The 26,790-nt window shown below is 33.8% G+C and overlaps 1 protein-coding gene across 4 annotated transcripts in view; it reads right to left on the reverse strand.

The window, feature by feature from the left end:
- Positions 1–26,790, reverse strand: part of CCSER1 (coiled-coil serine rich protein 1) — a 721,106-nt gene that overhangs the window by 258,624 nt on the left and 435,692 nt on the right. For all 4 annotated transcript variants that reach the window (XM_032632164.1, XM_032632163.1, XM_032632162.1 and 1 more), the window contains exon 6: positions 4,369–4,576. In XM_032632164.1, coding sequence (XP_032488055.1) covers positions 4,369–4,576 — 208 coding nt within the window. The remainder of the gene's footprint in view (positions 1–4,368; positions 4,577–26,790) is intronic.

The following is a 26,790-nucleotide window of genomic DNA, read 5'->3' on the forward strand; positions in this document are numbered from 1 at the left end:
ATGAACTGACTCTTTTGTGTGTGTGTGTGTGTGTGTGTGTGTGTGTGTATATTTTTTTTTCCACATCTTTATTGGAGTATAAATGCTTTATAATGTTGTATTATCATTATGAAATGTAGCTCTTTGATTCTGGTGATATATCTTATCTTTATATCTACCTGACATGGGTAGAGCGACTCTAGTTTTCTTGCATTTGCAGTTTTTGTGGTGTATCTTTTTCCAATTTTTATCTTAAACAAATTTTTATGCAAGCAAAAACAAGCAAATAAACAAAGTAGGTAGCAGAAACTTGGAATTTTATTATTTTCAAAAGATAAATATAAAGAGCAGTCTAATTATTATATTGTTATCTAGATTTACATGGGTAATTGCTTGTTTTTGGTGAATTTCCTTACTTCATGACTCTCCACTGTTGCTTTTTCCTTCTGTAATTATCCATTGTCGGAGTTCCTATTCTACAGGCTTTTCATTTGCTTTTGAGATTTGCTGATAGGAAAATGTTAGTTTATAAGAACGTTGTTATAGATTTTGGAATCATTTCACCAAAATGTGCTAAAAGAAAAAAATCTTTAAGAAATACCCACCATGCAATGATTTATGGTGAAGTTCAAAACACTCCAAATTTTGTCATATATATATGTATTATATTTAAAAATAAAAGAAATAAGTTTATGTTTAAAATTATCCTTGAAAGTTTCCCATTATTATTTTTTAGAGATAATAAAATTAGTTTGAACTGCTAGATTGTTGAGAAAAAAAGAAAAATGGGTAAGAGCTCTTTATTCAATGGCAAACCCAAATGTTTATGTCAACTACCTGAGCTTGTAAATTATATTGATTCTCGAACAAATAGTTCTCTGATTTTCACTAATGTAATTTTATTGTTAGATTCCCCTGATCATATCAACATATTTTAAATTTGTTTAACATTTATCTAACTTTAAAAAAAATGTCTTATATGATTTAGGAAATTTGCTAGGAACATTTGTTAAACATAAATTAAAAAGGCAAGCATGGGCTTCCTTGGTGGCGCAGTGGTTGGGGTCTGCCTGCCGATGCAGGGGATGCGGGTTCATGCCCTGATCCGGGAGGATCCCACATGCCGTGGAGCGGCTGGGCCCGTGGGCCATGGCCGCTGGGCCTGCGTGTCCGGAGCCTGTGCTCTGTGGTGGGAGAGGCCACAGCAGTGAGAGGCCCGCGTGCCACAAAAAAAAAAAAAAAAAAAGGCAAGCATGTTGGGTGGAGGGGCATTGCAAACAATCTTGGATAAACATTCTTATTAGCTGTTATCTTACTAGAAACTATGCACTGCATCTAAAATCCCTTCCCAGTAGTCTTCTTGGTCAGTTACCGAACAGTGCAAATTCTATAATAAGAGAATAACAAAAAGAGAACAGCGCAGACTGAAAGGAAACATCAAAACAAAAACTATTTCTGTAGATATTGTATTAAGTATTTTCTTCTTTTACAAGTAATGGAGTTATGTGAAGAAGTTAACAAAAAAGGAAGAAAAATTTATATAGCTCTCCCTTGTTGTAGTCACTTTTTTAAAAAAATCACTAATATGAAAAAATAAAGTGACAACAGAATTTCTTAGGGCCCAAAGCCAGCCTTTTTTTTTTTTTTTTAAATAAAGGAATTGATATTTGGGGTTGTAATAGCAAATGATCTCCAAAGAAGGGGGATATAATTGGCAGTGTGAGCTTCCATTCAGATTATTCACACTCGACCTATCTCAGAATTAAAATCTAAGATGGCAACAGAGTAGCATTAGGAAAAATCTCAAATAGGAGTGGTTTCCAGTGTGATACACTAAACTCATTAATGACTTTTTTCATCTTAAAAATAAAGTAATTGGGATATTCTGCAGTTAAAAATTATTTGTAGTGGGAAGAAGCAGCATAGAACAGGGAGATCAGCTCGGTGCTTTGCAATGACCTAGAGGGGTGGGATAGGAAGAGTGGGAGGGAGGGAGGTTCAAGAGGGAGGGGATATGGGGACATGTGTATGCATATGGCTGATTCACTTTGGTGTACAACAGAAACTAACACAGTATTGTGAAGCAATTATACTCCAATAAAGATCTATTAAAAAAAATTATCTGTATACACAGGTGGACTACTAAGCATCATAAAAATAAGTTAATAGAAATAAACTCTATTTGTCTATGTTAAAAAAGGTATTATTAATCTCAAATGAATAGCTGGAATTAAATTCAGCAATGAAATCTGAATTGCCATTTAAAAACTCATGGCTTAGAGAATATTTCAGTTTTCTTTAAAGGCACCTATTATGAATATCTTTTTTCTAGAACAGATGTTAATGCTAGTCATATAATAATATTGCTTTTCTTGCTGACCATAAAGAGTAAGACCCCCTGATCTCTGAATGGGCTTAACAAACAGATGTAATTATTGTTCATTTTACATTAGCTTTAAAAGTCAATTCTCTTCAGTTTCTTCAAATACTCTTTAATGAAGAAAAACAGATAGAAATATAAAAACAATCTCAGTATATTCTGAATATTGACTTTATAATGAATATCACTGCATATTTTTAACTTATAAAATTAAGTACAAGAAGAAAGCCCCTTGACTCTTCCTGCCAGTTTTTCCTACTTCCTTTTACTTTTTTGATTTTTTTAAATTAAAATCCAGACCAAAGAGAGAGGTAGAAAACTGAATACTTGACGGTTACAGACTTTGAGATTAATATCTTTTAATATAACAGCTATTATTAAGTTTGCGTTGTTCAGAGAGATTCAGACTACATGTCAAGCAAAAGGTCAGGAAGCCTGGACTGGTGCAGAAAGATACACTTACGTTGTCAATATAGAAACCATATAGTCATACATATAGCGGTGTACTGGTAAATATTTAACAACAGCTCTCCAAAATTTAAAAGCCCTACCTTGCATTGTTTGCCAATTTCTGTGGCATAATATTCCCATGTGGCTGATTTCACGCTAACAAAGTGACATAAATGAATGCACAATTGGGAAACATGCACATTAGCTATTATATAGTATTTCTACATATACATCCAATAGATGTAAATAAGCTCACAAGTGTAATTAATAGTAAAATATAGTAAAGTCAGTAGGAAATGTAGAGATTTCAGTACTGATTACCCTTTTAAAAATATGATTTGTTTCATTATAAGTGTACATAATTTAATTTTTTTAATGCCTGTGCTTAACTGTCAGCTCATAAAATTCCTGAAATTCTAACAATGATCAAGTATAAGCACACCGCTCCTACACACCACTGCATAGACACAAAGACCACCCCAGAGATATAAACTGGTTTGGGATGCAGAGATCTCTTCCAGTTATTACTTTAATAGCTGACAGGAAGACATGACTGGATGCCCCTAATAGGCTATGACAATCACTTCTCTTAAATTCCCTTCTCTCTCCCTGATTCATTTCTGGCCTCTAGTGGTAGCCACTAGTGTTGTTATTATTATTTTTATCAGTGTTAGAAAAGGAAACATCAGTGGCCATCATTGTAAGTGAGTCATAATACTACTCATATTAAATAGTTGTATTTTTCTGTTCTCACACTATTTATGAACATCCCTTATCAATAATGAGAAATCAGTTAAACGATAATAGGACATGATAAAATGTCACCGAATTGAGACTCAGAAATCTCAGGCTGTTGTTCCGAATTCACACCCACTAGGGGAAAGTCATTTAAAATTTTGGTCCCCTCATTTTACATCTTTGAAATAATATTGTTTACACTTTTTACAGAAATCCTCCAAAGAAAATAACTGTTGCAATTATAAAAATACAACCATAACGTACTTGAATCCTAAAGGATGGCTGATTCTTGGACATAAAGATGAAAGACTCCACTGCGTATTTTCCTGACTAGCTCATCATCTAACTGAGCATAGACTGAAAGAGGGCACCTGGAGTCAATGGGCAAAATCAGTCAAACATTCAGATGAAATTTTACTAGATTAATTGTTATTGGAACAAAAATGACTAAATAAACTACTTTTATGGTATCATATAAAGTCTCAATATCATTAAAATGAAGTCCAGTTAATAGGTCTCTCAATAGCTTTTAAAAAACAACAGCTGATGCCCATTTCTCTTTATCTGACTTTTCCCAGACTTGGTATCAATTTATTCCTTTTTAATTCCTTCACAGAATCTTAGAATTTTGGGGAAGAGTACCTTATAAACAGAACTACAAACCCTTTATTTGACATATGAGAAAGGCTAAGTTCCACGAGGATACCTGACCCCTGCCCAGTGTTATGCAGTTAACTATTGATAGAAGAAGGGATTAACCAGGTCTACAGACTTCACTATCTACCAGCACTGAAAACATTAATCTTAGAGCAAACCATTACCTCTTGTAGAACTCTTTTCATCTTTAATAATAATGTCTTGACGGCTGTGCAGTCCTGTAGCATCAGTCTGAATGGCAGAGAATCGATGCCTCCATTTTCTTCCACACCTGGCAGGGGCCAATCTGCAGATGGACTGCTGGGCATTCCCCTGATATGGGGACACCTGGCTTCCTGATCAATCTCTTTTGTTAATTTCAGGGAAAGTTTCCTAACAAGAAAAAAATGAACAAAAATTACTGGGTAGCATATTCAGAGCAGTATTTTCCAAGCTGTTGATCAATGTCAGTAGTGAGCTAGAAAAAACTTCCTTGTGACTCTCATTATTTCTTCACATTAGTCTTTGGAAATTCTGAAACTTTCTGTCAAAATTATGAAGTTATTTGTCAATTTTATATATAGTGGTAATAAGGTTCAATGACAATCACTATTTTATAATGTGATTTTTTTTCCCCAACTGGAATTTAATTTATACATGATAACAATGGGTTTACACTTATTTAACTCTTTTAAAAATGTTGAAATTCAAAAGTAATCACTGAAAGAGAAATTTCATATAGAGGTTTTCTGAAAATATGCTTAAAAATTAACTGGAAAGAAAAGATTAAGAAACCAAAACTTGGGATAAAAAATTTTGGTAATTATTATTTTAAATTACTAAATTAATCAATTGTGGATTCAACCATTTTGTGGATTAAGAAAGACTAGTATGCATAGGATTTTATGTGAAAATAGTGAAATAACTGCGAGATGCATAACTTCATATGTAATTAGCATGCTTATCAAATAATCATTAAATTTTTAGCATAGTAATGTGTGGAAAATATTTTATTGATTACTTGATATAAACAATTATTTTTAAATACTGCATTTTGAAAATAACATGCTTATATTGAAGGTATATATAAAGAAAAGATATTAAGATTAACAATTTTCCAAATATGCCTATGAGGCAGATATAAAAATAGTATGAAAAGAGCAGCCTATGAAAATAGTCATTTTTAATGAGTTTTTCTAAATTCGTTTCCATTCATTAAAACTAATGGGCCTAAAATAAATAAATACATTAAAAATAAAAAAAAATAAAGGGGCTTCCCTGGTGGCGCAGTGGTTGAGAGTCCTCCTGCCGATGCAGGGGACACGGGTTCGTTTCCCGGTCCGGGAAGATCCCACATGCCGCGGAGCAGCTGGACCCGTGAGCCATGGCCACTGAGCCTGCGCGTCCGGAGCCTGCGCTCCACAACGGGAGAGGCCACAGCAGTGAGAGGCCCGCGTACCGCAAAAAATAAACAAAACTAATGGGCCTATACAATAATGGCAATACTATAACATAGCTCAGGATATTTATGAAACTTATGCTCAATTTCAATAGCTTTTATGTATATTATTTACTGAAGTATATGACAAGGTCACTTGACAACCTAAATTGAGAAAAAACAGAGTTGCCTTGGAGCCTGCCACCAAGGTCAGGCAAAGACGCAAATAAAAAAATACGTCCTTGGTTAATTTTATCCAAATCTGATTATTCACAAATAGTATAACAATTTATAAAGTATTGGATAATTAGCAAAGAAACACATTTTTGGATCACACAATTGTTGACTTGTCTTCATGGGTATATTCAAGATCACAATTGTTATTTGAAGTGATCATATTAATTACTATCCCCACTTTACATTTACAATGAAATAATAAATGAACAGTCATAGCTAACATTTTTTGAGGATTGACTGTGGGCCAAGTACTGTGCTAACCACTTCATGTGTGTTAATTTATCCAAACCTTGAACAAAACCAAGAGGTAGCTATAATGAGTATCTTCATTTTACATATGAGAAAATAGGCCCAGATAAGTAGCTTTTCTCAAATTAAAATAGCTATTAAGAACTTGACCTGAGATGAACCAACCTAAGTACATAAGCAGGATAAGATTTTTTTTTCCTACTAGCCATTTAACATGCATATATATACAGTAATAATTAATGTATCTCAGGTAGTCGTGTAAGGACTTCATCTATGCTAAACCACTTAATACTCATACAACTCTTTGAGGTATTAAAATCCCCATTTCACAGTTGAGGAATTTGAATCTCAAAGAGGTTAAGGTACATGCTGATGGCAATACAGCAAAGAAGCAACAGAGCAGAGATTTGAACGCAGCCAGTGCACTCGGGCTCTTAGTCACAAGATTCTGCATCTCATAAACAAGCAAGCAAATGAACAAAAACAAAAATTGAAAACAATAAAACATACCTATAATTACACAAAGCATCATTTATATTTTCATTTTTAAAATATATTTTCATGTGGCTTAATATCATCAAAACAAACAACCCAGTCAAAAAATGGGCAGAAGACCTAAATAGATGTTTCTCCAAAGAAGACATACAGATGGCCAAGAGGCACATGAAAAGATGTTCAACATCGCTACTTATCAGAGAAATGCAAATCAAAACTACAATGAGGTATCACCTCACACCAGTCAAATGGCTGTCATCAAAAAATCCACAAACAATAAATTCTGGAGAGGGTGTGGAGAGAAGGGAATCCTCTTGCACTGTTGGTGGGAATGTAAATTGATACAGCCACTATGGAGAACAGTACGGAGGTTCCTTTAAAAAACTAAAAATAGAGCTACCATATAATCCTGCAATCCCACTCCTGGGCATATATCCGTAAAAAAACATGCACCCCAATGTTCACTGCATTACTGTTTACTATAGCCAAGACATGGAAGCAACCTAAATGTCCATCGACAGAGGAATGGATAAAGAAGGTGTGGTACATATATACAATGGAATATTACCCAGCCATTAGAAAGATGGAATAATGCCATTTGCAGCAACATAGATGGACCTAGAGATTGTCATACTGAGTGAAGTCAGACAGAGAAAGACAAATATTGTATGATATCACTTATATGCAAAATCTAAAAAGAAATGATACAAATGAACTTATTTACAAAACAGAAACAGATTCACAGACTTAGAGAACCTGTGGTTACCACGGGGGAAGGGATAGTTAGGGAGTTTGGGACTGACATGTACACACGGCTATATTTAAAATAGACAATCAACAACAACCTACTGTACAGCACAGGGAACTCTGCTCAATATTATGCTGCAACCTAAATGGGAAAAGAATTTGAAATAGAATAGATGCATGTATATGTATAACTGAATCACTTTGCTGTACACCTGAAACTATCACAACATTGTTAATCACCTATACTCCAATACAAAATAAAAGATTTAAAAAATAAATAAAGTATATTTTATTAGATATGACTGATTCATTTAAATTATATACAACTTGTAGTGAGCTATACAATCATTCTTAAAGGTTTTTATTTTGTTTTAGTGTCTAAGACCAATAAGAATAAAATAAAATATAAAAATTAAAATTCATAGCACAAGTAACAGTATTTTAGTTATAATAGAATTTTCCAAGATTTATCAGGTTTAAGTTGTGAACTTGCCTGGTGTCTGGCGCATATTAAGCTGACTCAGTAAATAACTGTATAATTGAAGTTGAACAAATGAATACAATAATGAGTGAATGAACAAAAGAATTCTTTGTAATAATCTATGCATACGACTCTCATTTGTACACAGACATTTTTCTGGAAGGTGAATTTGTATGTAATGCAGGGCTGCCACCCACGCTTCCAGATTTCCCAGCACTCTTACAATAAAATAAACTAACAATTTTATAATTCCTTTTAATTAGATTGCTGTTTCTTTGAACCCATTTGTCCAATTATGTATCTAAACATCAATAAAGACTGAAAAAGCTTTCACAAACCACACTCGTGTGAAGTTCTGCAACTAATTTCAGGAAATTACTGAGATTCTAAGGATTACAGTTTAGCATTTACACATCTAAGGATCACTGCTGTTTCAGATAGTTACGAATGGACTATATGCAGAAATGTACTTAGAAGATAAAATTAGCCATTTGTTTTGCACTTCACAAGTTTGGATCTCTCCTTAATTCCAACAAGAAAGAGAATGATGGCATTATGTCACAGTTATGGAAAACACCCACACTGTGTCCAGCAGAGCAACAGCGGCTGGTGCTGCAGAGATAAATAGGACTCTGTCACTGGCCTCAAGAGGCTCACCATGAACATTAACGGCTTAATAATTGATACCAAAAAATAACAGCTAATATTCTTTCCCATATGGAAAACAAATCCATTTATTTCTACATGAAAAAGAGTGGGCTGCCACACCACAATAATCAAAACCATTCTTCATTAGGTTGAGTCAGTTAGGAAAATGGGCTGTTAATCAGGTCTGCTACTCAGCTGCACAGGCCGGCACAGGTATCCTAGTCTATACTTATGGTCATTGGATTTCTGATTGATTGGTGCCTGGGGAATAACAATTATTAAATATTTTGAATACTAATGTGTTTAACAATAGACTATGACTGGGCCAAAAATACCCATGTGTCTCTGGGCAAATACACCTAAAAAAATCCATCCCTGTAATTGACAAGAAAAGGAGAAAAGTCTCTAATATGAAGTCATAGTTTCCCCTGGCACAGACAACCCATAATAAGGCCGGGAGGGTAGAGCAAGGTTCAGGTGCTCTCCTGTTCCTGTATTAGCAGGGCTCATGAGATGATGCAATTCATGTACTTCAGGATATATAGCTCTCTGTCTGCCAGCACTCTGAATTATTATTGTCCAGAAAACTGAAGAAATGTGCTTTATATCAAAACAGATAGTCCGTTCACTTCACACACACACACAAAGGATAAGATACTGAAGCCCGATACAGTGGTTCATTAATCACCATAACTACTGCAAACAAAAAACAAAGACAATGTAATCTCCACTGAGCACATCCATATACACTTCACCCTCTCTGTATCATCTCCATGAATCTTTGCTAGAATTGCTCAGTAATATTTTCACTTGCCTTGTTGATTATAAATGCCAACCAAGTCTTTATAATTGAAAATTTAGTAACATTTAGAGAGTCAAATTGAGACTTACGGGCCTTTCTTAGTCTGTACGTTTTAGATAATAAAGCTTTTGAGTAAAATTAACAGCAAAATTCATAAATGTTACATTAAATATATTCTTGAAAGTTTCAACTTGAGAAACTGGAGGGTTTCAACTGGTATTTAAAATGTTTGACTCAAACTACTATGGTGAATTGGCTCTGTACTTTTGTCACTGGGATCCTTTGTGTGAAAGAAATTTTCTACCAACCTAGTTCAAAAGTTCTGCTGCAATTCTATTTTTAATATGACAGATAAGTTTAATGGGAAAATATATATCTTGACATAAACTATACAGTGATTAAAGAATTTTTCCTTACCAGGAAGAGAAAATAAAAGTATTTTCCTTATTTTTTAATCATTTGGTTATAACTAGAACTATCGTTTGGATACTGAGATATTTTCTTCCCACCCATATGTATTCTTCAATCATTTGAAAACTTCCCAACATAATGGCCCAAATTACTAACAAAATACAAGAAAATGTCAGTTGCAAAAGACTGATGCTCTTACCTGTCATAGGAGCTACTCCTTATTTAGTGTACTGACACCTTTCATGATAGCAAATATCTGCGGTCATTAGGGATCGCAATGATTTACACTTTATAATGTGCCTATGATTTCTGAACTACATTTCCAAGGAATGAAAAGTAAAAGTAATCTCCATTTGTACAGCATAATAAATAAGCATATGTATATAACTGCCTTCCAAAGCTTCATTAAGTAGATTTGAAGAAAATAATATTGTGTTTTTAAAAACCATACTTTGGGAAACATTGTTATTTAAACCTCATTTCAAAAAGGCCCAGGTTAGGGCTTCCCTGGTGGCGCAGTGGTTGAGAGTCCGCCTGCCGATGCAGGGGACGCGGGTTCGTGCCCCGGTCCGGGAAGATCCCACATGCCGCGAAGCGGCTAGGCCCGTGAGCCATGGCCGCTGAGCCTGCGCGTCCGGAGCCTGTGCTCCGCAACGGGAGAGGCCACAGCAGTGAGAGGCCCGCGTACCTCAAAAAAAAGAGGCCCGCGTACCGCAAAAAAAAAAAAAAAAAAAAAGGCCCAGGTTATTTATGGTAAATTAAATCTTAGCTTTGAATAATTCTAAGACAGGCATGAAGGTATAAATCTATATTCATGAACTGGCATCCCAGAACCTAATAAAAAAATGTTTAGGGAACTAACTACAAGAAGTCTTGGTTGATGAATAAACTATGTATTTTTCTTATGTTTTCTTTCAAAATATATTGTTTAACTGAAAGTGTCATCTTAGGAAAATACTTGTATCTCAAATTGTATTATAATTGGGTATTTAGCTGTATTTCTGGAAGGGATGAAACCAGCATCCATCCTTCCACAGGAGGGTAGTGGTTATAAGAACGTGTTGATATTTTACATTTACATATGAGGAGGATTTCACTAGTAGCTTAAGTGATGGGTATAAGAAAGGCAAGATATGGGGAAAGGTAAGATAAAATCCAAATACCTTAACATAACCAACAAGGTTCTCCATAATCTAGCAACTGTCTGCCTCACCACACTTCATCGTCTAACAACTACCTCCTTGTTTTTTAAGTTCCAATCACACTGCTCTTCATTCAGGCCCTGAAACGTGCCAAGCTCCAACCTGCCTCAGGAACTTTACATATGTTCTTCTATCTGCATGAAAAAGTGTTGCTTACCCACCTTCCAGATCTTGCCTTAAAATACATCACTTCTTCAAGGAAATCTCCTTTGCATCTCATATCAAAAGAATAATCAAATTTAGTGCTACAGAAAGCATTATAGATCTAGTTTAACATTCCTATTTAATATATAAGGAGCTCAAATCTAAATTAATTTTCTAAGTGTCACACAGCTAGAAGGTGTAGAATTCCAGTCTCCTGACTTCTAGTCCAGTGCTCTTATCTTCATACTGCATCATGTCTTAATAGGGTTAAAATTTTAAATATACTTGTATTTATTTATGTTATTTTCACTGAAGCTACAGTAGTAAAATATTAGGTTACGATCTTAGGAAATAAGATTAAATAGTAAGGACTCCTATTCCCTACAACAGTTAGAATTTCTTTCTCCAAAATTTTCAAGAATGTAGATATTCTATGAATGTAAATCTGCTCATACAAACTTTGAAAGTAGTTGTTTAATCATAAAAAGAAATGACTGAGTTGATTGCCTTTGTTTAGCAACTTTTCTCCATGCCATTAATGTCATCCATGTTTCTCCCTGCCATTCTCTACTTTTGTTTTCACATGTCATTTAAGATCCAGTTTAAAGATCATTTCTGTAAGAAAAAGAATTAGAATTGATAAATATAGAGATGTACGTAGTAAAATAAAGTTCAGCAAAGAGCGACTCAAATTATTGTTTAAAAACTCCCATGTTCACACATATAAAGATATACAACAAAATCTGTGCACATGTATACATTTTTCACTTTGCAATTACTCATTTAATTGTAGATATTGTAAGTTTTAATTATGCTATGATTTAATTAATAGTGTAATCATTTTTTTTTGCTAGAGCACTCAAGCTGTCAGAAAGTTGAGGGCACAGAATTTTCAAAAATATTTTATATAGATGGAGATCAAATTTTAATTTATTGTCCCCTGATATTATAGAAGTGATTCTCAATTTAGAAAACCTCATAAACTGGCTGGTCTTCCTGTGTCTAACAGATAATCAATCAAATATTTTTTTAAAAACTTAAGTTCCTTCTCTCTAGTCTTCCAGGCAATTCATCATGTAAACAACATCAATTCTCTGATATGTTTGCAGACTCCTATCTTCAACATTTTCCTGATTTTACACTTCTCTATTCTGAGGGTCAGGAAAATTTTCCCACCCTCTCATCCACCACTCCATGGAAGTGATTTCATTTGGAAAATTTTGAACTATACAAGGAAAACAAATTAAAGTCAAACAAAATCTGATCTCTGAGAAATAATTATCTCACTATGATACCAAAGAGCTTTTTAAAATAGTTCAATTCCACTGTAGTAAACTGTTATTAAATTTACTTTCAAATGCATTTATAAACATGAAAATCATCTAAAAATGGGAAAGAGTTTTACTATATTATTTTATAGTTAATGTCTTGATTGGTGACAGAATTCTATAAATATATTTTAGACACTTGGCATCTTCTATAGTTATCTAAGATACATATTTTATAGTTACCTATTTGGTGTACTTTATATATTATAATTTATATAATTTACATATAATTAATTTAAGATTTTTTTAGTGAAAGAAATACACAATTTATTATTTTATATTTGCTTTGAAAAAATAATCTTTTTTTTTTAAAGTCACAAATTCAAGCTCTAATATGACTTGCCTTACTATGAAACTTCTTTCTTTTTTTAAATGAATTTTTTTCAACTATAAGAGTTTCATATTTGTAGGGTAATAGAATCAGTAAAATGAGAATCATCATTTTTAGAGATGTAAATTATATTTTTGAAAATAATTTTTTCCCAATACTACTTATTGCCTGCCCTTTTCCCTTCAATATCAGGAGAATAAGTCACAAAAGTACCAAGGTCTTGCTTCACATCCATATCATGGAGGGAATTTGATTAATCTTTCAGAACCAAACTATCACTATAAAACCCATCCTATTTCATTATCGCATAATATATTTAGAACTTAATGTCATCATTTTAAGAATTTGTATGTAAAAGTCTCCTCTTATGACCATTTAAGGAGAGCACACAATGGGTTTTTAGATATAATTTATAAAAAATATGTAACTGATATTTGCTTACAATAATTTGTATTACATCAGAACATTCTTAAAAAACACAACAAAACTATAGAATGTCTTCAATTTGCCTGTAGGTATCTAAGTAACCTTTACAAAATGCAATTTTTTACAAATATTGCAGCTAGGGTCTATTACAATAAAAATTCTGATATAATACATACCACTGAAGATATGCTAAAAGTTATACAACCTACAGTCAATTACATAGTTTTAAAAGACTTTTCTATGTCCTTCACCTTTTTAAAATATTCAAGATCTGGCAAACTAAGTGTAGTAAGTATTAGCCATGAAAGTATAATATAGGAAGTAGTGTTTCCAAATAGAAAATCAATTCTTGTGTTGTAACTTGACATAAAGACAATACCTAAAATTACTGGCATGATACGTAGCGGCAAGGAAACTGTAAAACTCCAATGCTTTTCAAAGCTAAAAGAATTGGAGATTTTGACTTTGAGTAAATCTTTAGAACCACAAAACTTTATCAGTTTGAGAAAGATTAGTAAAACCTCCATCACACTTATCAACCAAATTTCCCAGATTCCATTCTTGAGGTAACAAAAGGCACTGTGATGGTCTACATTCAATTTCAACTAGAAAAGTAAAATTTTCCGTATTACCCAAAATCAAGAATTTCTAAATATCTTGTCAAACTCACTCCTACATACACAAAAAGTACCTGGGCTTACTTTTAAATACATGAATTCCAGGGGTGTATCTCCAGCCCACTGTGCCACTCGCCTTAGTAAGACAAACAAAACACGTAGTGTAATAGCAGAATAGGTTAGACGTATCTTATCACACTCACTGCATATGATTTTCCCCAGGATATATGTGAGTTTTGACATAATGTGGCTCATTTATACTTATCCTTTAAGCCTGGGTTAGTGCACCCTCTCTCCCAGGAAATCCTCTCCAACCCTTCTGGCTACCTCAGGCTGCACTAGCTGTCTCTTCCTTTTGGTCCAGTAACACCGAATAAGGTGATACTCTCCTTCCGTGAGCCTTATATGTCCAAGTCGCTGTTGAATAAGTTAATATATGGCAATTTCACATACACTAAACACGTGTGCTAAGAATTCTACCTTATGAATCCTAAATAACGGGTTTACATATTGCAATTTCCCATGGATCACTTCCCAGATTTATCTTTGAAGCTTTACCTAGGCAAAACTATTTAAGGCAGTCAGTACGTTATGGGTAGATACAGAAAGAAGTAGAACTAAAACGAGTAGAATTAAAACAACAACAATGACAGAAATAACAATGATAAAATGATAGAAACTCATTTGGAGTATGAATATAGATATCAAGTACCACTGTCCCTCAGTATCTGCAGGAGATTGGTTCCAGGACAAAGGACGTATATCAAAATCCATGTATGCTCAAATTCCACAGTCGGCCCTCCAACTCCATGACCTCCATATCCCAGGATTCAATCAACACTGGATCATGTATTATTTGGGATCCTGGGTGGATTGAATCTGCATAGATGAAACCCACGGATATGCAGGGCCAACTATATACTTACTGGAAAAAAAAAATCCATGTATAACGGACTAGCACGGTTCAGACCCGTGTTGTTCAAGGGTCAACTGTAGTTGCACGAGAAGAAAGTGTAACTGAATTTTCATAGCTTCTGGGTTTAAATTTAGGTCCTCCTAAGAAGGAAGATTCTTGTTCTTGGGGAGAACTATTTTATGTAATATAAAGTTATAGTGGAGGTACAATTGTTTGAAAGAGAAAACCTCATTTTTAATAATATAGAAGACAATGTGTAGTATCCCACTTTTTGAAGATTATTCTTACTAAATGAAAAGTACATAATTAGGTTCCAGCCAATAAGCTGTCCCAAAGTCCTAATTCTAGAAAGTAAGTGGCTTTTGGAATCATGAGTACTGAAGAGTTACAACTTTGTGCCTAAAGTAAGATTAAGAAAAATTAGAAAGTACCTGAAGATTAACTGGATATCAATAAGTAAGTATTGTTTTCTCCAATTACCAGTTGTAATGATATCCTAAATTATATCACCTTTTAATATACTGAACAGTCAATTATGATATTATATACAGTTTGGATTAGTGGAATACAAGGTCACAGTCCAACCTCTTGATGGTCAGTTTGAATTGCAGCTGCAGTGCATAGTAACTAGAACACAGCTGTCCTGCAAACGCAGTCCTATTAGAGATTGCCCGCATGTGACATAAAACACAGGTATAGATTTGGGGGCTAAAAAGTATAATTGCTTTTTATTTTTAGCAAAATATTAATGATCAAATATGTCTTAAAAATTATATTCAGCATAATAATAGCTGAATAATCCTAGTAAAGAATCCTGCTAACTTTACAACTGTATTCCTTAAACATTCATTCATTTGTCCATTCTTTCAATAATTATCTATTGAGCACCCGTAATACCTATTAATGTCCTAAGAAATAAGATTTGTGAAATCTTATAGTAAATAGTTTTCTTGGAAGATGTTTAGATGGCTTATTAAAAAACCGTCTCAAAAAAAGTGCTGAATTTAATTCAAATTTCTATGTTAAATATTATAATAATAAACATTATGATAGTAAAAGCATACTACCAACATGTAGAACCATCAAATGGTGCTGATTCTAAAAACGTAGTTTTTTTGTAAACAATAGCAAAGTTAACCATGAATGGACAAGAAAGACAAAAGGTGTCAATCTTTTTTTCTCTCTGAAATGGAGAACCCCTGTACTTGGTATAAATAGCAGGCCAGATTATTTGTGTAAATGGAAAGCATATAGCACCATTTATACATAATTATACATCATAGAACTGTCAAGGTATAAATATCTGTTGCAAGGAACAACCAAAAAATCCTTGAGGCCAGTAGGAGAATCTGAGGCTGGACCTTGAAAGGACTGACATAAAGACAGAGTGTCAGAGCTGAACTGATTTAAATGCTTCAGTTTCAAGTAGCTGAATTACCTTTCCATTATTCATCAGTATAGCAAGAACATAGACAAACATTAATATAAACATGATATGTGGCTATAAATCAGAAGGTTAGATAAGTCAGAAGCTGCAAAATGTTTTAGGTTTCTGTTGATGAATCGTTTCCTTACTCCTGTCTGGAAGACACACTTAGATTGTTGGACTCTGTCTCCAATATATTCCTCTTTGAATGTTATCTCAGTTTCTTTCTTCCTATGCTTAAGTGTACTCGACATTTAAATCCAGATAACGGTGGGTGCTGGTGGCATAGGATGGTTTCTCTTTCACACAAGCAGCAGAAACACAGATCGGTATCAATGTTCAACTGTCTTTGAAACAGAGACGAGGATGAAAAAGAAAATACCCAGCCCTTTTTTTTTACACAACCAAAGAAGAGCTTTTAAAAGAAAACCTCCATTTTGCTCTTTCCTCTCCAGAGACAACTACCCATTTAAGGAAGTATAACAGGAAAAAAAATTCCTCAGAAAGAAATGAAGTTCCATTCCCAAAACAAGTCTTCCCAAAATGACTGTATTAAGTTGCTTTATATCTACTTTTTTTTTCTTCTTTTTTTTTGGCCACGCCGTGGGGCATGCAGGATCTTAGTTCCCAGACCAGGGATGGAACCCGTGCCCCCTACTTTGGGAGCGCAGTCATAAACACTGGACTACCAGGGAAGCCCCTATACCTACTCTGCAATGCCTGAAAATAAAAATGTTTTCTTTAATGAGCAGTCTTAATTGTGTTCTAAATTGTCACCTTTTAAGATATTTTAATAGTCAATTATGGTATTACTAATCTACAGAGGAGGAATCTAAGATGCAGAGACTGAACAGGATGCAAATAGCAAAACTGGGCTTCAAATTCAACAATTTTGGCTCCAGAGTCTGTGTCCTAATCCGTTTGCTCCCTCCAGAGACAGCTGCTTGGCAAAAAGTCAATGAGCTCACTAAGCCAGACTCTAAGGTCATAAATACGTATTGATTGGAAAATATAAGCTAATATTACTTCAGAGTACTTTCTATGATCTTTCTATCTCTTTTTCATCTAAAACATTTTTTATCTTATTCTTCAATAGTTTCATAGAAGAGTAGGATATTATACTATAATAATTTATATTGGGAAATTTACCTGAAAACAATTTTGTTTTTTAAAAAAGTTTCCTAGAATCACTGAAGTGAACAATTTGGGGATATTTAAAGTCGAGTGCCTATGATCCAAAGGAGGCGTTACTGGAGCACTGTTATAAAATAAACTATTAATATTCTTAGAGGCAACTTCTTAGAAGTTGGTCATAGTAGTGTTAGAATGGACTCTTTTTTTCTTCTTATGTGAACGTATGTTGTTTTTTTTCTTGCACAATAAATAAATTCTTCCCCTTTCTTTGCTAAAAAATGCCTTCATTTTCCTTTGAGAAAGTCCCTCCTCTCCCCTATGATTGCATGCAATCTTGATGGGATTGCTAAACAAGGTCCCCTTATCTCTTCTTTTGTGTGGTCACATAATTTGGTCTACAAACAAACTCTGGTGGTTTCCAGAAATATGAATCTTGAGCAACACAGCACAGGGACAGAAAACCACAGTAGCCAACTTATTCTAATGGTGGAGCCTTGAAGAGATTACCCATTCATTCCTGAGACCCAGGGCCAAATGCACAGGCTTGCACCTTCTAGAGTCACACAGGATCTGGTTCTTAGAAGGTCCTACATTTGGTTTAATGTTCTGCTATTACTAACTGGAAAATCTCAATTTTTAAACAAGGAGCCTTGTACTTTTTATTTTTCACTGGGCCTTGCAAATTGTGTAACTGATCCCGCTCTCTTAGTTCCCTGATATTACCATGTGTCTGCTCTTCTTGAGGCCTATTTGGTGTTTGGCTTTCCCTTTGTTTCTGTAAGCTGGTGCATATACTTAAAATAATTTTTTTTTTTTTTAATGAAGTGAGCAAAATTCGGTTTCTGGGGCTTGTATCAAAGCACCTTATGTTTTACATTTGACAGCCCCAAGACTAAAGTGTAAAATGTAACATAGTTTTTTTCCAATGCTCTCACACCCTTTGGTGTATTCCTGTCATGTCCATTTCTATGATCTTCTCCAGGTTTGTTTTAGAGTATTATTGCTCCCTGGATATTCAGAATTCATTATTGGGACGTTGTATTTCATTGTGCACTTTCTAAGCCAGAGGCCATCACTTTTTGTAACTTCCCTGTCAAAACACACTGATGCTGTGCCCTGGCCCTCACCGCCCTGACCCCTTTTAGGTAATTAATTCAGCTAGTCTGCTGAAGTTGATAAGGGACTGGTACAACATTTTTATTTTAATAGGTTACTTCTTATCCAGAAGGAATGACTTCTGACACAAAAATTTAGGGCATGTTTTCTGCTCAAAACAGATGGTTTGTAGCTTTTGGTTTTGGTTTCTCAAATCATACTAAATAGGGAGGCATATATTTTGTCTACCAATTTCTCCTGCATTTAGAATGAAAAATAAAGTTATTCTAAGACTCGTGGCTGGAGGTCAGCACTAGAAAATTATATGACCTTTGTTTTAATGTGGAATTACCCTGCTTTAAAATGGCGTTGCATGCATTCTAAATCTTGTACGTTTAAGGTTATAAACCGTAAGTTTCTTTTCACTGGTAACTCCAATAAATTGACTTTATTTCAGCTTCTCACTTTGTACATCAAAAAGGTAAAAATAGGGGCTTCCCTGGTGGCGCAGTGGTTGAGAGTCCACCTGCCGATGCAGGGGACACGGGTTCATGCCCTGGTCCGGGAAGATCCCACATGCCGCGGAGCGGCTGGGCCCGTGAGCCATGGCCGCTGAGCCTGCGCGTCCGGAGCCTGTGCTCAGCAACGGGAGGGGCCACAACAGTGAGTGGCCTGCGTACCGCAAAAAAAAAAAAAAAAAAAAAAGTTAAAAATAGATGGCTACTTTCTGTGATTACCTAGCCCTACTAAATTATCAATGGGAAATTTAGGATATGCTTTGTATCCTTTTTAAAAAATACTCTATTTGATATTCCACTTTTTTTCTATATCCCCTCTAAAAATTTCTCTATAAACTAAAATTTTACCTTGAGACTAAAACTTTACCTTGAGAGAAGCAAAAATTTCATGTGGGTCAAGATATTTCATTTTCTGTTTTAATGTTGTTTTAAGATTTAATGCTTTTATTTATAAATGACCTCAGTAATTTAAAGTTGCACTTTTATCGAATAGATTATTATTGGCCTATGTATTATCACCTAAGAGAAAAGAAAAAAAGGAATTACATTAAAAAATAATAGTTTTCTTCATATGAAATGGTATTATAAAAATATCCCGGGCTTCCCTGGTGGCGCAGTGGTTGAGAGTCCGCCTGCCGATGCAGGGGACACGGGTTCGTGCCCTGGTCCGGGAGGATCACACATGCCGCGGAGTGGCTAGGCCCGTGAGCCGTGGCCGCTGGGCCTGCGCGTCCGGAGCCTGTGCTCCGCAACGGGAGAGGCCACAACAGTGAGAGGCCCGCGTACCGCAAAAAAAAAAAAAAAAAAAAAATCCCTGTGAGGCTTTGTTTACAAATGGACACACACACAAATGAAATATGCCAACTGAACTTACATTTTAGGCAGACTAGGCATTGGTGAATGAATATCTTCTACTCCTGGGATCATTTCGTTCTCTCTGCATAACCAACTGAGATTTGATTAAATCCCACTGATCTTATAGGGATGTTAGTCATCAGAGGGATAAAGCTCTGTGCCTTCCACCTCTGGTTCATGTACTAAAAAAGATCTCCTGAATTTACATCTTAGCTCCCTCATATCACAAGAGAGAGACTTAATGACATTAGTCACCAAAAGAGTCCAATCATTAAACAAAGGTGACGTATCTTCATTTTTCCTATAATTTTGTCATTATTAACTGACTTTTTGTTGTTTAGTAAAAATTAACTGATGACATATTTGATTTTTTTATTACACCATAATTCACTCAAATACGATTCAGTCTGCCATCTGTCCCATACGTCCTAGCTTTACTTGTTCAACTGATATGATTTGCCTGCATATTGTAAGTGGGAACCTTTGTTTTTTTGGTCAACAATTATCATGCTCACAATAATACGGACAGATAAAATTTATTTTTTGCATTGTTTGGAGTAACTATTGGTTTGACTTTTAGGTATTTTCACATTTTTAGAAGCAAATTATTTAAGTGGTAAAATAACTAGCATAAAACTTCTGTTCTAGAAACTGAAGTAGATCAATAGCCTCACTGACAATAGGACACTGTCCGTCCTAGAAAACAAAACATTTAAAATATTTATATCACATTAAATGTATTAATTTATCCATACATGTATGATATGTGTAAGCAATGGCTATAAACTAGTTCTTTACGGTTTTTCGCAAATGTTCTTTGCAAATGTTTAAGATGAGAAAATTAGGCATGACATCAGAAAAACACCAGAATTTTTGACTCAGAGAGAATAGCTAGTTCCTTGGGATCTTTTGTGATTACTGTTTCTTGAAATCACATATTTCAATTGATATTCTTTACGAGTAAGTATGACTTTTTCTTCTCTAGGTAATATGTCTTCCAATCAAAATCACAATAGTCAATATGAATGCTATGTGATTCAAGTGAGAAATAAAATATTTTAAAACATGAGTTGAATATTTTAAGACCAATGTCTCTAGTATGCCAGTGGTTACTAAAGCACACATCCTATTAGTTTCCTCCTAGATGCAGGAGTCTCATCTACTCTTATTTATAAATGTTTTCTGAGTGTTCACTTATACAAAACCTCTCTAAGACAGCTAGTTAATTAGTTAGCTAGGTAAGTAAAGATAGAGACATCTGATATCTAATAAGTATCCTAAAGTGTAATATAAAAATGTTGTAAGGCATCGGATATCATATACTGAAAAAAATGCTCTACAGTTTTCCTTCTAAAATAGTTGTGTCAACTGTTCTCATTGCAATTTGAGGTTTGGGATGATGTCTTTAAATAGAATGTTTTATTTCTTCTTCCAGAGTTCTCCTCGTTCCATCATAAGGAAAACTATATAAACTGTTTTTTTCCCCTTTTCTTTCTTTTTAATTTTATTATTTATTTATTCACTTATTTAATATTTATTTATTTTGGACATAGCAGTGCTAGAATAGTCATCATCTGACAGACTAGAAAATCTCACATCACTATTTAAAGATAATTGGCATATGATTGTTTTTGACAACATGTCATAGTTATCCCAGCTCACTTATAACACATATATATTTACCAATCACTATCAACTATAGTAAAGAGAAGAGTGAAACAATTTAACCTTTATTAATGCCTAGAGAAGGAACCATGATCCCATTATGACCTCTTTTCTATCCTCAGTGTTCTCCTTATCTAGTACGGGGTGGAGTCAGAACACATACGTATGTATAAACATAAGGCAAAATAAAGAAAATTGATCACATACACCTCTATTATGGCTAAGTGCAGTGCACATACCTAGATGCAGTTATTACAGGTAACTACAGGAATTCAGGATTCTATCTTGGAAGCAATAGCATTTGAGGCAGGTATTGGACCTTAATGGAATGCTCTAAGAACAAATGGGGTGAAATGGGGAAGGAATACCATTCAGAGAGAACAAAATGAATAAAATCACAGGGTGAGTGTATACGTATAGAGAGATATGGCTAGAAAGTTAATATTGGAGTGAAATCACGGAAGGCCGTATATACCAGACAATTGGTTTCAGACCTAATGAAACACTTTTGAAGTTTCTGGAGAGAGAAGTCAGATGGTCTCATCTTTCTTTTAGGAATATAACTTTGGAGGTGATATGAAGGAAGGCTTAGAGTGATGATGGTTATTTGGGAAAGATAATTTTTCAAACGAACTGATACAAAAGCACTTTGAAATATATGAAGTGCTTTACAAATGTAAATTTAAGAATCAGTAGGGAAATAAATAACCTGGTTGATGTTGAGGATAGCACCATTTCAAGTATTAAAGACATTCCCATTTTTGCATCTACCAGGGATAAACCTGTAGATCAGTGATTTCTAAACTTACTTGACAATAAAAATCACCTTAAGTATTAGTTAAACACATGAATATCAAAACCCATTGAAAAAGAATTTCCTGGGAAGGGGCTTGGTAAAAGTTTTAACAAGCTCTTCAAATGATTTTTAACTGAGGAGAATAAGAGAAACCTTCTTGTCTAAATCAGGGCTTTTCAACCTTGTTAAATGGAGATTCTGATGCATTAGGTTGTGTGGTGGGCATTCTGGGTTTCTAACAAACTCAGGTGATATCAACGCTGTTGATCCACAGACCACAGACACTCTGGGTAACAAGGGATTAAACTGTTATTTATCTCTGAATGAGGAGCTTAAATGGGTTAATATAATCATATATGTTCTAGCTCTGTCCAAAGAGGCACCTAGAAGCAATGATAAACAAAAAGTAATAAGTACACCTAGCACCTAGATCTTGGTTTCTAAAACCATTTTCATATTAAAGAAATGGGCTTCTTGTAGAAGTGGTTGATTCTAGGCTAGGGAGTGAAAAATACAAGATGAGCCTGTAGCATCTTGTGGTGCTAGAGAAAAAAAGAAGTGCTCAAAAAAGGATGATATTATGTCAAAAAGATACAGAAGCTTCCCTAAAACAACTCCCAATAGCCAAAGATGGAATAATTTGAGGAACAAAATAAATAACAGCAGTATTGGATTATATCCAAAAAAAATAAATAACCATGAGGTCATAATAATAAAAATAATTGTGTAAATGTATAAATGGGGGAAGAGGGACAGCTCTCCCTTAAAACATAATTCCAATATTCCCAATTTCCAGTGAGGAAATAGAAACTCACCAATCAAACAATAATAATTGTTGGAGGCAAGATCCATCCGTGGGTAAAAGTTTCAGAAGAAACAGGATATTTGCACAGTCTTAAAAATATCTCCCCCAGGATATATAATATTTAAAAAGGGCACAACAGTAACTTGACCGTGGAGAAACCTGATGGGCAACATCTTAGCCAAGTGATAAATGTTAACATCATCTGTAAAAGACATATGAGCATCATGGTTGAAATTAGATTATGTTGCTTGTGTGGTACTCCTGCCGAAAATTAATAACCTAAATCTAATGATAAAAAACATACCAGACGACTTCAAATTAAGGAATGATCTACAAAATACATGACCAGTCCTCCCTTCGTGAAGTCAGGGAAAAACTCTGGAACTGGCACAGAATGGAGGAGACAGGAGGATAACGCAGCTCCATGTGTGTGGGACCGTGGCTTAGACCTTATAACAGAAAAAGGACATTAGTGAAAAAAGCAAAGGAAGTCCAAATAGAGTCTACAGTATAATTAATATATTGAATGAATACTAATGTATTAATTTTGATCATTTTACTATGGTATATAAAATGTTAACATTAAGGAAATCTGGGTGACATATGTGATCACAAGTACTCTTTTTTGCAATTTTTCTGTAAGTCTTTTTCTCAAGATAAAAAGTTATGAGAGTTAAAATTAATTATTTGTGTTATTTAAAAAGTATTCCTCAAATGTCTCGCTTTTATAAAATCCCTAAGAAACTGACTGTCAATCAGTATATACTGTTTCTTTTACTTTCTCCAGTCTTACATATGGTTGTTATCAAAACTGTAAAAGGCTTAGAAGTACTGTCTGAGTAACTGAACCTCACACTGTTAAAATTTAATTTTGTTAAAATTCTATGTCTCCAATTACTTAATGATATTAATAGTGACACAGAAAAATAATTTTCTTATTTGCTTGATCGGCATGTGAGAATATTTCATAGGCTATAATTATTTTTTTCCTTTTGTTCATTTGGGAGATTTGTAAATGTAAATATAACTTTGAAAATGTCATGAAAGGTAAACAAATTCTTTATTATAAAACAGATTGAAATTTCTGAGGAACAGACTACATAGAAGGCCATTGTTAAAAACCCTTCTATAGAAGCAGGAAAAACAGGAATCAAGTGAAATAAAGAGAAAAGGAAATTAGAAAGGTTATATAGTGGAAACATTATTTTCTAGATAATAATACTATATATATTAGGAGTTTAATGAAAATACATCTGTGTAGTTTTTAATTACATATGTATCTCATTTTTATTACCAGTGTCTATTAATAATGTATATTTTATTGATAACATATTCATCTGCTATGATACTAGGTAGAACTCTAAGGTGGCCTCTAAGATTCCACCCACTGATGTTCATGTTCTATATATACTCCTCCTCCCTGAGTGTGGGTGGAACCTGTAAATATGATGGGATTGGCATGTGATTACGTTGATAATAAGTTGTCTTTCAGTCAATAATAAAAGAAGCCTATCCCGATTGTCCTGACCTAATCATAGGAGCCTTTAAAAGAAGATAAAGCATCTTAGAAGTGTGTTCCTACTGGCCTTGAAGTCAAAGCCACCGTGAATTCTACTGATCCAAGGAACTCGATTCTGCCAACGATCAGCTGAGCTTGGAAGATGAGCCTCACATTGAGACCCAAGCTGGCCAACATCATGACTGCAGCCTTGTGAGACTTGTCCAAACATCTTACCCACGCACACTGTGACTGTTGATCTAAATACTTTAGACAAAAAATACCATATTTGAAATATAGTTATGTCATTGACATTCTAGTGAAACGAATTTTCTTAATAGCACCTTCTGTTTTAAAAATGAAACAGCATTCCTTTTTTCAAAAATTACAGAAAGGGCTACTCTATTTTATTTCTATTACATTATTTTCTACTTCTTCATTTTGTATATTTATAGCAAAAATATAATGAATATTTATGGGAGACAATACATCTAGAATCATAAAACAAGTTATAAATGTACGTATTTGTGTAGATAGAAGGGCTTTTTGTAGACACTTATAAGTATTACTATCTCCATAGATGGGTACTTTCTATACACAGATATGTGACAGCAAATTATCATTCTAATCTGATTCTTTATACTAGTAACAGTAACTAGTAAATGATGTTTTTCTATCTTCCACGTAAAATGAAAGAAATTATATATATTTTTTCCAAAGTAAAGATGTGTCTTTCTGCCAATAAATAAAAAAAGTCATAACACACCTTTGAGCAAAGGGCCATAATGAGTTTAATAAGATATCAGTATTTGTGTAACATACCACAGTGCTATAATACCACTTGCCTGGGTTGAAAATTGAGGTTTCATTGCATGTTCTCTAATGCCTTAAGAAAAAGGTTAATATAGCCAATAAAACATTTTTAATGCTTTTTTTCTATCTGGGCCTATTCATTCATTTACCAATTATTTGTTGAGTGCCTGTGTCCTATTTGTAGTAACTGCCCTTGACTTTACTCTTAATATCTGAAAATCATTTCAACAAATATATCTAGATCTCAGAGTAAATATCCAGTCTGTAATGTGTGACAGACATATATAAAAAAACGCTATTTTGCTTAATGAAAATTGACATATAATATAAAAAATTACAATTTGGCTCAAGTTGTGATCTAATGTTTTGAGAAATAACTGATTCCAAATGTTAAGTTCAACAATCATGATATGACTATTGCTTTTTTTCTAGTACTATAAATATTCTTAAAAATGTATTCTGTGAAAAAGTACATGACATAGATAATACAGTGATAGTACACATAATTCAATGATTACAATATTGGTGGAAATATATAGAAGAAAAGATTACTACTTTAAGTCTGTGTTGTTCAATAACATAGCCTCTAAACCCATGTGACTATTTAAATTTAAATTAATGAAAATTAAATAAAATTAAAAATTTAGTTACTCAGCCACATGTGGCTACTTGAAACACAGAGAACATTTCCCATAGCACAGAAAGTTCTACTGGACAGCACTGTTCCAGATAATATATGTAAACTGTTCTTCGAGAGTTTCTAAAACAATATTACATCAGGATACAAGTTAAGTAAATACCCAATTATTCTGAGAATATATTTTACAGTGTATCCATGCATTTAATTTCATAAAATACATTGGGGTCATTACTGCAGTTTAACTGACTATCAGGGAGCTACAAACACATTTTATTTCTAATGTTTTAACTTTATCAGGCTATGGCTCATTTGGCTGATTACTAAAAGGAGCCCAAAGGACAAATTTACTCCATTCCCAACAAAATCTTAGGTCTATATAATAAACTACACGGTCTTTAGGTGAATTTAATGTTTTTCTCAAAAATTTCCAATTGAAAAATGATTTAATTGAAATAAAAACCTACCAATGGATAACTGAAGTGAAAGGATGAATGAGAAAGTGAAAGGTCTGAAATCAGGAGTGTTGTCCATTTATAAGGCAAATGTTTTTAAAAGCTTTTAAAATCAATTTCAATTTCATATATATTTATATATAGTATATATATTATACTTATAGACTATACATATATATTTGTATATAAATTGCATATGCAAGTATATAATTTCTTTTTGAGGTATATACTTTTAGGAAATAACATGTCTGTATTACTTATTAAAACATCAAGAACTTTTCTTTATAAATAAAATAATGTAACACTAATATTTCTTTAATTCCTACTGTGTGCCAGACCCTGTACTATGTGATTTATAATAAATATCTCATTTAATAATCTATATGTACTTCTACATACCTGTGGAAGAGTTTAACACCCTTGGAATCCTTATATTTA

This window comes from Phocoena sinus, chromosome 5 (assembly GCF_008692025.1).
Source record: "Phocoena sinus isolate mPhoSin1 chromosome 5, mPhoSin1.pri, whole genome shotgun sequence".
NCBI classification, from domain to species: Eukaryota; Metazoa; Chordata; class Mammalia; order Artiodactyla; family Phocoenidae; genus Phocoena; species Phocoena sinus.